This window comes from Zingiber officinale, chromosome 7A, assembly GCF_018446385.1.
Source record: "Zingiber officinale cultivar Zhangliang chromosome 7A, Zo_v1.1, whole genome shotgun sequence".
In the NCBI taxonomy this organism is placed as follows: Eukaryota; Viridiplantae; Streptophyta; class Magnoliopsida; order Zingiberales; family Zingiberaceae; genus Zingiber; species Zingiber officinale.
Genome location: NC_055998.1, coordinates 1,352,244 through 1,368,657, shown reverse-complemented (window position 1 = coordinate 1,368,657; position 16,414 = coordinate 1,352,244). Strand labels below are relative to the sequence as shown.

At 38.9% G+C, this 16,414-nt stretch overlaps 2 protein-coding genes across 2 annotated transcripts; one reads left to right on the top strand and one right to left on the bottom strand.

Annotated features, from left to right (window-relative positions):
• The first annotated feature begins 6,216 nt into the window (after positions 1-6,216).
• Positions 6,217-7,333, top strand: LOC121999833 (zinc finger protein ZAT12-like). The gene is made up of 2 exons (XM_042554466.1): positions 6,217-6,511; positions 6,611-7,333. Exons 1-2 carry the CDS (start codon positions 6,416-6,418, stop codon positions 7,097-7,099), a joined length of 585 nt encoding a protein of 194 aa, XP_042410400.1. The 5' UTR covers positions 6,217-6,415; the 3' UTR covers positions 7,100-7,333.
• Positions 7,334-10,361: 3,028 nt separating this feature from the next.
• On the bottom strand, positions 10,362-11,087 carry LOC121999832 (myb-related protein MYBAS1-like). Its single transcript, XM_042554465.1, has 2 exons — positions 10,958-11,087; positions 10,362-10,870 (listed from the first exon to the last, which is right to left on the bottom strand). The coding sequence occupies exons 1-2, from the start codon at positions 11,067-11,069 to the stop codon at positions 10,422-10,424; spliced, it is 561 nt and encodes a 186-aa protein (XP_042410399.1). The 5' UTR covers positions 11,070-11,087; the 3' UTR covers positions 10,362-10,421.
• Between the last annotated feature and the right edge of the window lie 5,327 nt (positions 11,088-16,414).

Here is a 16,414-nt window from a genome sequence, read left to right as displayed (position 1 = left end):
AATATTATTAATTTGATTAATATAATAGATTAATTAAAATAATAAATATAAATATAGAAAATTATTTAGAATTTTTTTGAATTTAAATAAATTTTATAGAATAATTTGAGAAGATAAATTTATTAGATATGATTAGATTGAATTATCTAATTAAGTTTGAATTATTTGGGAGTTGATTTTATATAGTTTCAATTAAAACCTAACAATCACGTGTATTTTAAAACTTTTTTTTTTCGATTTTTTAAAAACAAGCACATTGCGGAAAGAAGCAAGCAAGAGAAGGCAAAAAAAAACACATGTGTATTTACTTGGTTCGGAACCTTTAACAGCTCGTACTTTAAGACCTAGGTCCTTTGGATCTTTCCCGATGGATAATCCACTAATAATCGAAAATCTAGTACAGGTAGAGAAAATGTAACAACCTACACTTTCTGATGCAATAACAAGTAAAAGCAATATTTAAATTATACCGACTCTTGTAATGGTTGAAGGTTATAGCTCGAGGTCGGTGTCACTCTTGTCTGCAACAGTTGGACATAGCAGTGGTGCAGCAGAGCGGTAATAGGGAGACGACATAGTTGAATTAACTTGAAAGCTCGTAAAATAGTTGTTCTTTAGTTGCTGGTTGAAACTGCCTTACATAGGTAATTGGAGGCGCCTCTAATGACTCAGAACGCCTCCAATAGGCCTTATCCGAAGAAATAAAACTTCTGGTCTAAAGTGCCTCCAATCCATCATATGCGCCTTCAACCCATCTAAGATGCCTCTAATCCAGACGCCTCTAATCCATTGTTCGACACTATAATCTTCCAGAGGCCATATATTTTGACTCCAGACTCGGAATCAAGCTCTGTTAGTAGCCATATGTGTAGGATTTGGATATCTATGTATGTATTTACAATATATAGCTAGAAAAATATATGCATGGACAGTTTATATATATTTATGAGTTAGATCATGTCTTACCAAGACCAGGTAAGACAAAATCTAGTCTTGGTCTCAACCTAAATTTTTAAATTGGATCTAAATTAGACCAGCACCTATAGTCCTACTGGAACTCGTCTTCACTGTATCTCTCTCCTCCAGTGTTTACCTCCACTTACCATTCTATTTATCATTTGCAGACTTACTTGAGTTTTATCTCTTGACATATTAGGTCTTCTTGCCAGATGCACCATCTAGACTTCAACTAGTCGTCTGGTCCTCCTTGATCCGACTAGACTTTTTGCCAGCTTTCTGATCCTCTCTGACCCATCTGAACTTCCTATTAGTGGTATGGTCCTCCCTGACTTGACTGGACTTCAGTCTGATGTCTAATCCTCTAGATCTATTAAGCCTTTCAGTCATGCACATTTAGTAAACATGTTAGATTACACATAATTTAACTTTAACTATTTGTCATACATCAAATCTGAGTTTAATTATTAGTGTTGATTGCACCAACAGTAACTTTCCATTAAAATTGCCTCTCATCGCACGCACACATACCACAATGCTATTTTACTCGCCGATAACCTATCGCCATGAGTCATCGCAAGAGAAGAGGCCGCGAGCAGTTATTCAAGAATAGTACATTGTTCTGGCCGTTTCGACTGTTTTGGTCATTTTGGCCCATTCTTTTGCCATTATAACATCCGAGAACAACGTCCCAAAGCAAGTCACGTTATTTACTGAAAGTTTAGAATGACGTAAGATGTTTTCATGCCGGAACACTCATTCCAACCATTCCACATCCATTTCGATGAACAATGTTTGTGTGTGTTTTTCCAAATTTGGAAGGTCATAAGTTGCATGGCAATGGTGGGTTTTGATCAAGGTTTCAATGAGCTTTGGAGCCTTTGGGCTATGAATCCTAGCTTTCCAAGTTGTGTAATTATGAATTAATCATTTAAATTTAATTTTAAAATTTAACGGCTTTATAAAAGACTTATAGCAACTAGGCCAATTGAGAGGCCGAGCGATGATCAAATGAGGCAAGTTATCATGTATTTAGCGGTTTTGAGGCTTTCGAATTTGGCGGTAGTATTCCATTTAAACAAAACTATGGTAATGTTCTTTGTCTAATAACATACTGTTCGGGAGAAAATTATTGGTACAGGTTATGTTAATAATTTAATTTTGATGTATAATAAATAGATTAAAGTTATGCAGGAGTTGACTGATTGAAGAACCTGACACCAGGCTGAAATCCAGTTATATACGCGGGACCCGATAGTTGGTGTGAAATCTAACTAGATCCGCGGAACCCGATAGCTGGTGTGAAGTCTAGATAGGTCCGCGGGACTCGATATCTGGTGGAAAGTCCGGTTGGGTCTGCGGGATCTAACAACCGGCCAAAGTCCGGTTGGGTCTGCGGACCTGACAACTGGCAGGAAGACCTGGTGGATCAAAGACAAGTCAAGCAACTGCAAGTGGTAAGTGAAAGTAAGCAACTGGAGAAAAGATCTAGTGAGGACGCGTTCTCGATTGAGGGAACTGTAGGTGCCGGTCCAACTTAGGTCCATTTAGGAAACCTAAGTTGAGACCTTGACTAGATCCTGGTCTCGTGGATAAAGGATCTAATTACTAGTTTACTACTACTATCCTATTGAGTTGTGCTAACTTTGTTTTGCAGGATAAACATATTTTTATTTACTTGGACTAACTTTTTTTTTTTTTTTGCAAGAAGGAGAAGTGCAAAAAAGGGGAGTTTGATTGCCCGGAGGCGGTTAGGGTGCCCGAACGCGATATAGGCACCCGAAACTGGTCCGGGCGCCAGGAGTTGGGGCCCAGACCAGAAAATCTATCCAGGAGCTGAGCTGGAGTGTGTTGATTGGTCGAGCCACGTCAGCATGGTCCAAGCGCTCAGAGGGGTTTTAGACGTCCGGAATGGGCCTATATAAGGGTCTTCGACCAGTAGCTTTAGAATATCAACTGTTATGACTTTCATATTCAAGTGTTGCTCCAGAAAAGCTTCGACGACACCGAAAGGTTGTTCCGAAGTTCGAGGAACAAGAGACTTCATTGTTCTTTCTATTTGTCGGTAACTTTGTTATTTTTAGTTCTTGTAATCAACTTTTGTAATACTTTTACGAACTGATAGTGATTGCCCAACAAAAGCATTCAATGAGTGTGAGCTTTATAGTAGGAGTCGTCGAAGGCTCCGAACCAAGTAAAAACGACTTGTGTTAGCACTTGGCTTCTCAATTTCCTTACCTTCTTATTTTCACTGCGTAACTTGTTGTTAGTCACAATTTTCAACAAATGTTAAATTCACCCCTCCCCTCTAGCATCTTTCCGATCCTATAAAGAATTTCTCCCACTTTTTAATCACTTAGTGTTTGGTTATAAATTGATCTTATGATTTACCTTCTTTCATATAATCTCGGGACGAATTATAAATAATGCCTAAGATGAGATGAACATAATTATTTATGACTCCAATTTATCTAATAATGAACTAGTCATAAGTTACTTTTTCTTCATAATATAATGATACGGTGCATGATTGTGGGGTCAATAAAATGATGTGGTTAGGAGTTAAGACCACAGGATGGTCAGAAGTCAAGCTTACGTAGAGGTCAGAAGTCAAGCTTATGTGGAGGTCAGAAGTCAAGCTTGCGTGGAGGTCAGAAGTCAAGCTTACGTGGGAATCAGAAGTCTTGCCCCCGTGGAGGACAGAAGTCAAGTTTACATGGCTGCGGTTAGAGTCCCAGCTGACCGAGAAGTCAAAGGATAGGAGGCCAAGTTGGACCAGATTCAACCTCGATAGCAATCAAGAATAGGGTTCGCAGACCGGGTACAGCTGAGAATTGGCTCCACAGGCCAAATACAGCTGGGAAGGCCCACAGGCCAGGCAAGGGTGTAGAAGGAAAGGCCTCGGGCGAAATACAGCAGGCCAGGATATAGACTTGGCGTACAGGTCGGAACGTACAAGCCATGTATAACAGTAAACGGATGTATGTCGGGAAACAGACCCGGCATATAGGTCGGGACATACAAGCCACGAATAACAGTTGACGGATGCAGGTCGGGAAACAGACCGGACATATAGGTCGGGACGTACAAGCCATGGATAACAATAGACGGATGCAGGTTGGGAAGTGAAATAGACTTGGCGTATACAGGTTGGGACGTACAAGCCATGAATAACAGTTGACAGATGTAGGTCGGGAAACAGACCAGGCATACAGGTCGGGACGTACAAGTCATGGATAACAGTAGATGGATGCAGGTCGGGAAACAGACCGGGCATACAGGTCAGAAAGTACATGCCGTGGATAACAGCGAATAGAATCAGGTTGAGACACAGACCTGGGCATACACAGGTCGGGGTGTACAAGTCATGGATAACAATAGACAGAAGCAGGTCGAGACATGGACCTGGGCGCACATAGGTCGGGACGTACAAGCCATGGATAACAGTAGACGGATGCAGATCGGGAAACAGACCTGGCGTACATGTCGGGACGTACAAGCCATGAATAACAGTTGACGGAGGCAGGTCGGGAAACAGACCAGGTGTACAGGTCGGGACATACAAACCATGGGTAACATCAGACAGAAACAGGTCGGAAGACAGATCTCGAAGTACAGACATAGCGTCCAGGCACTACAGGACAAACAAGCCAGAGAATCGTAACTGCCTGTTAGAGAATGTCAGAGAATAATTAGTGTGTCAGGGAATATGCTAACAGTCAGGGCTCATTACCCCTTTTGATTCTACCGTCAGCCTATAAGAAGGTGTCACGTGTCATTCGCCACCAGACAAAGTCTGACAGCTAATATTCTCTGACACCCGTCAGACCTAGAAACTTCCACTGCAGTATAAAAAGGGATACTTTGTCCCTTATGCAGGTACGCTTACTCGTCATTTCTCACTAGTCTTTACTTTTCGTCCTTTCTCTGTGCTTTCTGGGGAAAAAGTACCTGACTTGAGCGTCGGAGGGCCTAACCCGGGGACTTTATCCCTGGTTTCTGGTCTCTAATGACTCGTGGGCTCGTCTGAGTGTGCGCAAAGCTGCAGTGTCATCGTTCTGGTCATCTTCCTTCGTCAGCCGCCCGTGCGAACCTTTCAGGGGGGTGCCAGGTATATCCGACGCCGCAGCAACTTTCCGTCAACTTCCAGTACATCAAGGCCCGCCTTCATCCGACTCAGCTTCCGGACGGGATCAAATTTAAAGTACCTGACTTGAGCGTCGGAGGGCCTGACCCGGAGACTTTTTCCCTGGTTTCTGGTCTCTAACGACTCGTGAGCTCGTTTGAGTGTGCGCAGAGCCACAGTGTCATCGTCCTAGTCATCTTCCTATGTTAGCCGCCCGTGCGAACCTTTCAGGAGGTGCCAGGTATATCCAACGCCGCAGCGACTTTCTGTCAACTTTCAGTACATCAAAGCTCACCTTTATCCGACTCAATTTTCAGACGGGATCATATAATATGTCACTAAACTAAATGAAGGTATCCCTGCCATACAATATTGTCAAGATATAAGATCAAGGGCAACATGACTCCTTAGTCGAGTGAGAGATTAGAGCCCATAAAAATCATTCCAAGGCCCAGTCCCAAGCCCAAGCACTTTGACTTTTTGGTTGAAAATTTTCATTCTCTTCTGAAAAGTCAAATTACTGAAAAATGCAACCACAGACTGAAATTTGAGGATCCAAGTTGAATCTTAAAAATTGCAACTTTTCTTTCTTTATCTAGATCGTCATACACCAGCCCTGTATGACTAATTAAAATCCGTGCATCTGGACAGTATGAGGAATTAGACTTTCGTTCCCAATTCCCATCTCTTCATACTTGCAACCAAAATTTAAGCTGACTTTTCCCTTGTTGGCTACTAGACAATGAAAACTGCTGAACTTACTCGATCGAGACTTGAGTAGCACTAGCAAGAAGCAACGTCGGCAATGACGCTACAACAGCCAACCAACTACAGTATCAAACACACCAAACTGGCCATCTCTAAATTAATCCACTTAAAATTATTCTCAAGGTCAATGCCCCCTTTCGTGTGACTGTTGATCTCTGTGATAAAATATATCCATACAAATTAAAACCGGCACACAGTTTTCTACTGCGAGTTTAGTGAGTCGAGGCAAAAAAGATTAGTTATAATTTTTACAGATAAACTTCAAAAAGGATGCGAGGCCATGAGGGCAACTTGCACGCACAAGAAGAATTTAAGGACGTCAACGCTGTGTGTGTCTGTTGCTTATAGACGAAGACAAATTTATGTATGACTATGGAGTAGCTTCAACTTGCTTCAGGGTTTATGCCAATTAATAACCTGATCAGATAGCTGCAAGCCTGCAAATTAATAAGAAAACCTACTCGACAATGACGGATAGCAACAGAGTGAGCTACTTGGTGATAACTGATTAGGACGGAATGCATTCTAAACGACTAATTAAAGGCAGAACAAAGTCGGTAATTGATGCAGTTGTCAGCGACTGGTTCGTATCGCCAACGACTTTCCCTTCCAACGAGGCAACAACCCGATCGATCCCTTCACATTTGGTTACTGAATCAGGTTGCCTATAAATGACATGCGTTTGCTCGCTTCTCTTTTTGTGTTGATTTAATTTATAGCGATCGATTAATTGTTTCTGGTTAAATTGGTGGGATGAAGAGATTTAGCGATCACGTTGTCGTCGAAGATGAGGAAGCAGAGATCGAAAGCGTACGACTGGCCAACGTCCTGATGCTTCTCTCGCGCGGCGGCGAGGGGATCATCGACGTGTCCGCCGGCCGGTCCGCGTCCCCCGACCGGGTCTTCGAGTGCAAGACCTGCAACCGGCAGTTCTCCTCTTTCCAGGCGCTGGGCGGCCACCGGGCGAGCCACAAGAAGCCGAGGCTGTCCGACGACGCCCGCGGCGGCGAGGTCGGGAAGCCCAGGGCGCACGAGTGCTCTGTCTGTGGCCTCGAGTTCGCCATCGGCCAAGCCCTGGGCGGCCACATGAGGCGCCACCGGACCGGCCTCGCGGCGGCCGCCGCCGCGAGGTTCGACGCCGAGAAGAAGGCGGAGGAGAGGTTGAGGGGCTTGTGGTTGGACCTCAACGTGGCTCCGGCTGACGGCGAGGGGGGCGCTGTGACAAATTTTTTGAGTTTGAGAGTTTAGATTCGATCGATCGGGTCCAACGGCGTTAGATTCTTTCCATGGAGATGGAGCTTGATTTTTATGCTCGTGAGATTTAATTTGTTGCTGCTCAGACTGGATGACTGCGATTGGAAGTTTGGAAAATCTTTGGATCACAAGATATGTAATTATTATTTTGAATAGAATGAAGTCGTGAGAGTTTTGATTTGTGTATAGTTTGGGATTTGATTTGGAATGTTAAATGATTTTTTTTTTCAACTAGGGCATGTGAAAAAAAATTATTGTGGCAATCAGTCTTATCTCAGAAAAAAATGATAATCCTAATTAATCTCAATGATTAATTTTTAGGATGTTCGATTTGATTTTATAGAATTTTTTTTATAAGTCTAGTCTCACAGAAAAAAAAATAATTAAATAGGCTGAGTAACGTCGAGTCTGAGATAACTGATCTGATCCCATAAAAATTTTCCATCGGCCACCAAGGTAAATCGGGAAGCGCAACCAGCCTAAGAGCCCCGAATCCTTTAGTTGCGTACCTCATTTAGAGGAAAATTTTCTGCAAATTCGTCATAGCTGGGGCTCGAACACGGGTGCCTGGGTGACAACCTAGATGCCCTACCGCTGCACCATAGTCCGGAGGGTGGTTTAGTCTCATAGAAAAAAATGATTAATCAGGCTGGGTAACGTCGAGCCTGGGGTGACCGGTCCGGCTCCACGGAAGTTTCCCATTGACCACTAGGATAAATCGGGAAGCGCTCACAGTGGGCAGTCCAAGAGCCCAACATCCTTTAGTTGCGTGTCTCATTTGAAAAAAAAATTCTTACAAATTCGTCATATCTAAAGCTCGAACCATGAATGTCTGGGTGACAATCTGAATACCCTATCACTGCACTATAGTCCTAGAGGCGGTCTAGTCTCATAGAAGCACTATGACAGGTGATCTAAAATTTAGCATCCCTTAATTGCATGTCACATTCAGAGACAATTAGGGCATGTGAGAAGTGATGAAAGGAGACATGGAATAGGTAATACTATTGATCAGGGACGAGCCCAAAAGAAAAGTTCTATGGTGTTGAATTAGCCTTTTGGTACGTTAAATCAGAGTCCAGCCGATTGACGAAAAATCCTATTGTTTTTTTCCCAAAACGAAAATAAAATAATAATATCCATGTTGTTTCACACATCAGTCAGGCAGAGTAAGGTACGTATAAAGTTTCAGATAGTTTCATCATATCTCCCACGCACTCATCTGGCTGATGGCGTTGCCTTTAATTAGTGCTGCAAATTTGGACTCCAAATTTGTGCAGGCCCATCCAGAATTGTCGTCAATGGCTTCGTGTATGGAAAATCCATGTCGCTTTGGACTCCAATGGCTTCAGATAACATCCATGTCGTTTTAGGGGGTTATCTTATTTTGCTCCACCACTTCGTGCAGATAGCAGCTGGCCTGTGACTGGACCACCACGAGCTTCATGTATGTATGGAAGGAACAGAAGCCTAATTTAGGTTACGACTGTCAAAATATTAATCTTAGATTCTGCCCTCTTCTACTCACCATTCGTTATTGCTGTGGTGTTTGGTCATGTGTATATAACTAATGCTCCTTTGTTAAAGTTGTCTGAATTTGTTATTTCTGACCTAATATTGAAAATGTTTTCCTTTTCTAATGCAACAAGAGATCAGTCATTTAGTTGCTTGCATTTGGTCCTTGCATCAAGGACCACTTGTTAGACGACTCTTCCGGTTAAATATTATGGATGGTTAAGTCATCAATTAATGAACGGGCCGAGTTGATGTGCGTGCTCTCCGGAGATCATTTGTGAAGAGGATGAAGAGGACCTGAAACACACTTCAAAAGAGGATTAGAATGGTACCAGAATATATATAGATCTTGATGTTAAATTCAGAGTTTACTTGAGGTATGAAAGTTAGAAGAAGAAGAAGGAGTAGAAAAGAGACTCCTTTGTGCTTACCTTCTCTATAATTTATATAGCTATTAGAAAAGCATCTCCACGTCAGATGTTGTACTACATTCTCCTTCATCATCTTCATATGAGTTAGTGAGTAGATCAAATCCGATAATAGTTTGCTATCTTTCTATTCATCAAATGCCACGTGTTTGAAGGAAAGCATCTAGGAGACCATATCTTGACAACTTCTTAGTTGCTTCTCTATTTATCCGATACCATGTGCTCTAGAATATTCATGAAGAAACGATCTCATTGATGAGGACTTAGTGTGGGTTCGATATGGGGATGGATAAGAAAATGACGTCAATGTCGAGTGACTTTAAGAATACATGAGGTCGAGGCAAAAAGGATGTTGGCGAATGAAGCTAGCTAAGACATGGATGGTCGATAACTCAGGGGAGATATTTGAATCTAAGAATGAGACATGAATGATGTCGATAATAGAGGTCAAGTTAGAGGAGATGTCTAAATTTGAGACTAAGCCGGGAGCAATGTCGGGATCTGAGGTTGAGTCAGAGAAAATATTCACGACTGAGATTGAGACAGGGGAGATCTCTGGATATATCTGAGACTGAGCTGAGGGCGATATCAAGATCTGAGAATAAGTTATGAATATATTGATGACCGAGTCAGAGGAGATGTCTAATAACTGACTTATTCTTGAACAAAACTCGAATTTTTAGAATGAGTGTATTGAGCCGGTTCTGTCCGACATGAATTTCATTTGGACGGATATATTCTGAGTCCTTTGAATCGCGTCCGAATCACTTTGATTTTTGACCCTATGAACCATACGGGGGCTACAGAATTCCTCCAGTCAACAACCAGAAAGGATACCGTCACTATCAGGGATGGTCATTTAGTTTCTGGTTATTACTGTAGCAGAAAAGGATGTCTGGCCTCAATATTGCCGAGTGATGGTGCACAATTGCTTTAGTTTAGTCAGAAGATAATGCCAAGATAATATGCAGCAGAAAAGACACGCACTATAATTGGAACGACAGGAAGCTTTTGGAGTAGTGCACTGCCTTATCACTCCCCTTTCTAAACGACTTATCAGAGCCGCGATCCCATTGGCATGACTCAAAGCTGCAACATCACACAGCCCAGCTTAAACTAATTAAGATTTCCTTTAGCATCTTCTCTGTTTGTTTGAATCCCTCCCCTGCCCCAGTTTCAGATTCTTCTCGAGCTAAAATGCATTCATAGATGAATGGTTTGAGTATTTTCAAGCTAAGTCGTCTATCACCTTAATGTCATTAACAGCAAGATGATACAATCTTTTGACAAAGCTTAATTGCAGTATCAATTAAAGCATCTCAGTTGTCTACTAACTAAGCTATAATTAGTACTTCTACTTAAGACTACTGTGATCATATCCATATCTGTAAGCACTCTTCGTCATCTAACTCCCACAGTACGGATTCAGAACACTCTTCCAACATCCTGCTGTTCTCCGAGGCAGATATCTCATCCCATATCTGATCCATACTATATCCATCTCCATCTCCATCTCCATCCACCACAGGTCCCTGTCCTACTACTTCACTGTTTGACGACGATGACTGTGACGACAAAGAGGAGGGTGAAGTCATCCTCAGTTCTTCCGCCTTCTTCCTCGTGTGAGTCCTCCAGTAGTTCTTGATCTCGTTGTCTGTACGACCTGGAAGGCACAGTGCAATCCTGGACCACCTATTGCCCCACTTGGCGTGGAGTTGAATGACGAGGCGCTGCTCGTGGGAGGTCAAAGGGCCGTGTTTGAGGCCGGGGTGGAGGTAGTTGACCCACCGGAGCCGGCAACTCTTGCCGGACCTGTTGAGACCTGCAAACAAAGAGGAAGGGGGCATGCGTGCAAGGTTAAAGCAATGGGAGAGCCGGAGCTATCACTACACCCGGCCAACGCTCGAACCTGACACATTCGCTACGTTATCCCAACGACGCTCACCGAACAAGCGGACGACGAATACGAGTCGAGCGTCCTCCTCCTCCGTCCACGGCCCTTTCCTCCCCACCGCCGCCATATTTTTTACTTGCTTCTGTCCTCTGTTTTTTTTTTTTTTTTGTTTGCTCTTCTTCTCTGTTCCGCGCCGGGATATTTATAGTCATCAGCCACGGGCTCAGCTGATGTCATGCCTGATGTATCCCTCATTTTTCATCTAAAATTTTATATTCTTTAATCAACATAAATCTTAAATGATAACTTTTTTATTATTAATCACAATAGATTAAATTAATTAATCTGGGACGGACTGCGTAATCATTTTTTACTAGCTATCAAATTATCAGGACCGTCTCAAGGTTCTATGAGGTCCTAGGTCAAAAAAAAAAAAAAAATATTTAGACCTTTAATATTTTTTTTAAAAAAAAAAAATTTCCCTCACTCTTTTTCATTCAGACTTGGGACCGACAATGGTGAGTTTAATTTTTTCTTTTTAAAAAATAAACTATTAATTTAAAATAATTTTTTATGTAAAATTTACTTTTCTAACTTTTTTGAGATGCAAAGTTAGTAATTAAATCTTTATATTCGAGTTTTTATAATATTTTTTTCAATTGATAAAATTGCTAGATTATTTAATCTTTCTTGAGGCATTGTTGAACGTAAATAAGACTTTATTAATTTTAATTTTGAAAAACTTATTTATGCTGAAGCTATACTAACAGGTATAGTTAATAATATTCTATAAGCTATCCATGCATTCAATACCTCAAGTGCGGTTTTTAATTCTGGATTTATTATTTCTCTTAAAACTTTTAATTCTAAAAATAAATCTAAACCATCAATATCAGATAACATGTCATGTTTTAAAAAGTTTGCAAGATTTAAACACTTTATTTTTAAAAACTCATCATCAAGCAATTTTAACTTTTCTACATCATATAAAAAATTAAAATTATCTTCATATATTTTAAATTGTTCAAATCTACTTTGAAGTGAAGAAATGGCATGGTCAATAATATAATTAAAGTAATTAATTTTAAAAGATTCTTCAGGTGAAAGTTTCACTTTATTAATTTTATTCTCATCAAATCGTTTATTTCTTCTAATTACACGTTTTTCATGAAATTTTGGTTCTATATTCATTTCATTTGCAATCTCTTTAGCAGAAATCATAGCAGATATAAATCCATTTTCTCTATAATCATTAAAAAAAAGAAACAAGACCTTTTAACTGATCTAATACAATAGCAATATTCATATCTTTATATTGTAAAAATTTACTAACAGTGTTAACTGCAAATAATATATCATACCAAATAACCATACCTAATAGAAATTCAAAATTTTCAAACTCATATGTTGCTAAAGAATTTGCTTCACTTTTTGTTTTAGGATCATCACTAGTTTTTGCAAGTTTATATAAAGCTTCTTTTATCTGTGGAGCTTGATATTTTATTGCTTTAACGCTTGCAAGATGACTTTCCCAACGTGTTTGTAATAATGGTTTAAGAGTTAAATTAGAAACATGATCTTGTAAAATTTTCCATCTTTTTGTAGAAGAAGAAAATAATGAGTAAATACGTTGTATCACACCAAAAAATGTTATAGCACTAGGACAAGAATTAGCCATATCACATAGTACTAAATTAAGACTATGACAACCACATGGTGTATAAAAAGTCCTAGAATTTATATCTAACAATCTCTTTTGTACACCTTGTTGTTTACCTTTCATATTAGCTCCATTATCATATCCTTGTCCTCTTATGTCATTCACATCCAGTTCAATTTTCTTTATTATATTAATAAGCGTATCAAAAAGACCTTTTCCTGATGTATCATCTACTTTTAAAAATTCTATAAAATATTCTTCTATTTTGATTGGACTTGTTGAAATATCTACACATCTTAATATAAGATACATTTGTTCTTGATGACTTACATCAGGAGTACAATCAAGTATAACTGAAAAGTATTTTGCTTCTTTTATTTTTTTTAATTATAATATTATTTACTTCTTTTCCTAACATATTTATTAACTCATTTTGTATATTATGACCAAGATAATGATTATGAATTTTACCATTTTAAATACGTTTAGGGCGCGCGTTTGGTTCGGGGTTATCCTTGATAACCTTTGTTATCTATCCAAGGTTATCAACAAAACCTTTGTTTGGTTTAAGTAATCAACGATTCCGAAGTCATGATGCATGCCTGACACGTCAGCAATTTGGGCATCAATCCCGGAATCAGAAAACCTCAGAAAAGCGAGGTTTTTCTTGATTCCGGGGTTAATAATTTTTTTAAGACAAAATTAACCTCCAATTTTTATCGATTGTGACAAAAATAACCCTACAAGTTTATCAAATAACAATTTGCCACTGACGCTAGAAAACCCAAACTAAAACTCATCCCGTGTTCGGCGATCCTCCTTGCGGCGAACATGAGCAACAAACAGTTGTAGTACATGAGCGACGGCTCGACCGAACTCTCCTTCATCCACCTCCAGACCCACAGCAACTCTTCTACCATTCCAACGGAGCCGAGTCTCCGCACTAACGAAGTGGTGGCAGAAGTCGACGTCGGAAGCCCGCGGTCTCTGATCTTGACGACGAGCTCCTTGATTCGACTGGTTTCTTTGGTATCAGAGGAAGAGGACAATATGTCGATCAAGGAGACATAGGAGTCAAGTTCGTGTCCGGGGTACTTCTTCTACGTGGCGGCCCAGCGGAAGAAGGCGAGGGCGAGGTCGGGGCAGCGGCGGAGGTCAGGGGTGCGAATGACGTGGGATACGAACGCGGGAGTGAGACGGATGATGTACTTATGGCAGAAGGCGTTGAGATCGGAGGAGAGGTTGGCTGGGGAGGAGGCGACCACAAGGGGAGCGACGCGGGAGAGCCACGGGGATGGGTGGTTGGGGTCGGCGGGGTGGCAGGTGACGCCGGAGACGTCGAGAAAGGGATCGATCCACTCTGGCGGAGGGGTCGGGGAGGGGGCGGCGGCGAGGAGGCGACGAAGGATGTGATGGGAAGGGAAGAAGGGGCGACCCGAGGCTGATCGCAGCATCGTGAGGCGGCGGCGGCGTCTCCACTGCAAACGACCCGCACCGGCTAAGCGAGATTTCATATGGTAAAATATTAAATCAAGGGTAATAATATAAACGTTTCATTCCAGGGTATGGTAAAATCACTATTAATAATATAATATTATCATTATTAAATCAAGGGTAATATGATAAAATATTTCATTAGGTTATGTACTAAAACCTCCAAACAAACGAAATTTTATTAGATTTATTAAATTGAACCAAACAACCAATGGTTATGTTTCATTCCCTATAACCTTGGTTATGTGATTACCAAGTAATCACATAACCAAAGTTATATACCATAACTTGAACCAAACGCACCCTTAAGGTGTTCTTATATTATAGGATCAAATTCTACTATCATTTCAATTAAACCTAAAAAATTTTCATTGTTACCTTGATAAATTTTCTCATTTGTGCCACGGAATGCCAAATTATTTTTTGCAAGATTTTTAACTATAGCAATAATTCTTATTAATATATTCTTCCAATGTTCTTTTTCCTTATTTGTTTTTTCTTGTAAATTTTGATCAATGGTTTTATTTTTAAGCAATCTCATTTCAATATCAAACCAAATATTCATATTTATAATATGTTCATTGCTTGTTTCATGACTTTTAAGCTTGACACTAAGATTTTTCCAATCACGACAACAAAAACAAAATACTTTATCTAATTCTTTTGAATATATTAACCATTTTCTTTCATGTTTTTCTCCATTTGGTAATTTTTGAATGTAATGAATCATAGAAAAATGTCTAGAATTTTCATCATTTGGAAAAGAAATATTGATTTCTCTAATTGGATCCTTTTCAACTAATAAATCTATTAAATTTGTATTTATATTTTTTCATTGTGCTGGATCATATATATTTTGAATAATAGTTTCATCAATATTATTAAAAAAAATTATTTTCATGATTTATTAAGTCATCTTTTTCTTCTTCTAAATTATAATTATTTTCTTCATTAATATTAATATTAATATTTGATGAATTTGTTGTGTGATCATTAGAAAGTTCTTGATAGATTTCTTTTTGTCCTAAAGTATTATCTTCCGGTGAAAATTCATCAATTAGTTTTTCATTTAAATTTTCAATTATATTATTTTCTAAGTTTTGATTTTGATTATTAATAATAAATTTATCGAGTGTGCCTTTTTGAGATTTAATAAATTCTTCTATTTTTTTTTTTTTTCATACTTTCATATATCCAGAATCATAGTTTTTCATAGACATATTTATATTAAAATAATATTAGAAAAGAAAATATAAGTCTCTATTATTTTATGAAAATAAAATTACTTAGAATTAAATGAACAATAAAATCTGATTTACACCGTATATTTTTAATTTGATGATATTTCAAACTGATTACTGAGTATTACCTGCACAAATATAATAAAAAATATAAAATATTAAATTTGATTTGAATCAGTTAATTTAAGCAGTTTATATTTTATAATAAATTATACTTAACAAATATATAATAAATGAGATAAGTGCATAAATCAAGTTTACGATGGTAGTAATTTATTTGCGAGAGAGTAAAAATGAGAAAAAAGAATTTTCATACAACTGCTAATAATCTATTTTTCCAACCATATTTCATATTTAGATCCATTTCATCAAGACATCAATAATTTATTATTCATACAGAGCAATAAAGAACATTACAAGAATGAAGAAAAAATTAAAAAAATATTACCTGACGATTAAGGAATGCGAAGGGTGTTTTGTTGTATTCAGTATTATGAGACGGAAAGAATCACCGTCGAGATGATGAGAGACAAAAAATACAGATTACAGAAGATGAAACTTAAAGGATGAAAATATGAGCAGGATGAGACTTGAGTATGAGACTTATAGAATGAAAATGTTTTGTAGTGGTTTTATATAGAATTATATGAGAATTATATAATTAATTGAAGTTTGAATAGGTGGTTGTACAGTGTATTGCTGTGCCTGCTGCATGGAAATCGAAGCGGCAGTATGCTTGTGCAATGTACACAACAAAAAATAGAAGCGACGGCGGTACATTAAATATCACTATGCATGCCTGCACGGAAATCAAAGTGCCGAAGCCGCCTTGAAATGAAACGTCCACTTTTAATTAAAATTAAATTTTAATTATTAAATATATTTTTAAAAAATCTAATATTAATGGGCCCCAATTATATTGAGGCCCTAGGCATAGGCCTTATTGGCCTATGCCTTCAGCCGGGCCTACAAATTACCGGGGCTATTGTATCACGATAATATATTTAAATTATCACTCAGGTATCCTGATTTTATAATGTATTTATACGATTTTTTCTATAAAATAGGAGGTGTAAT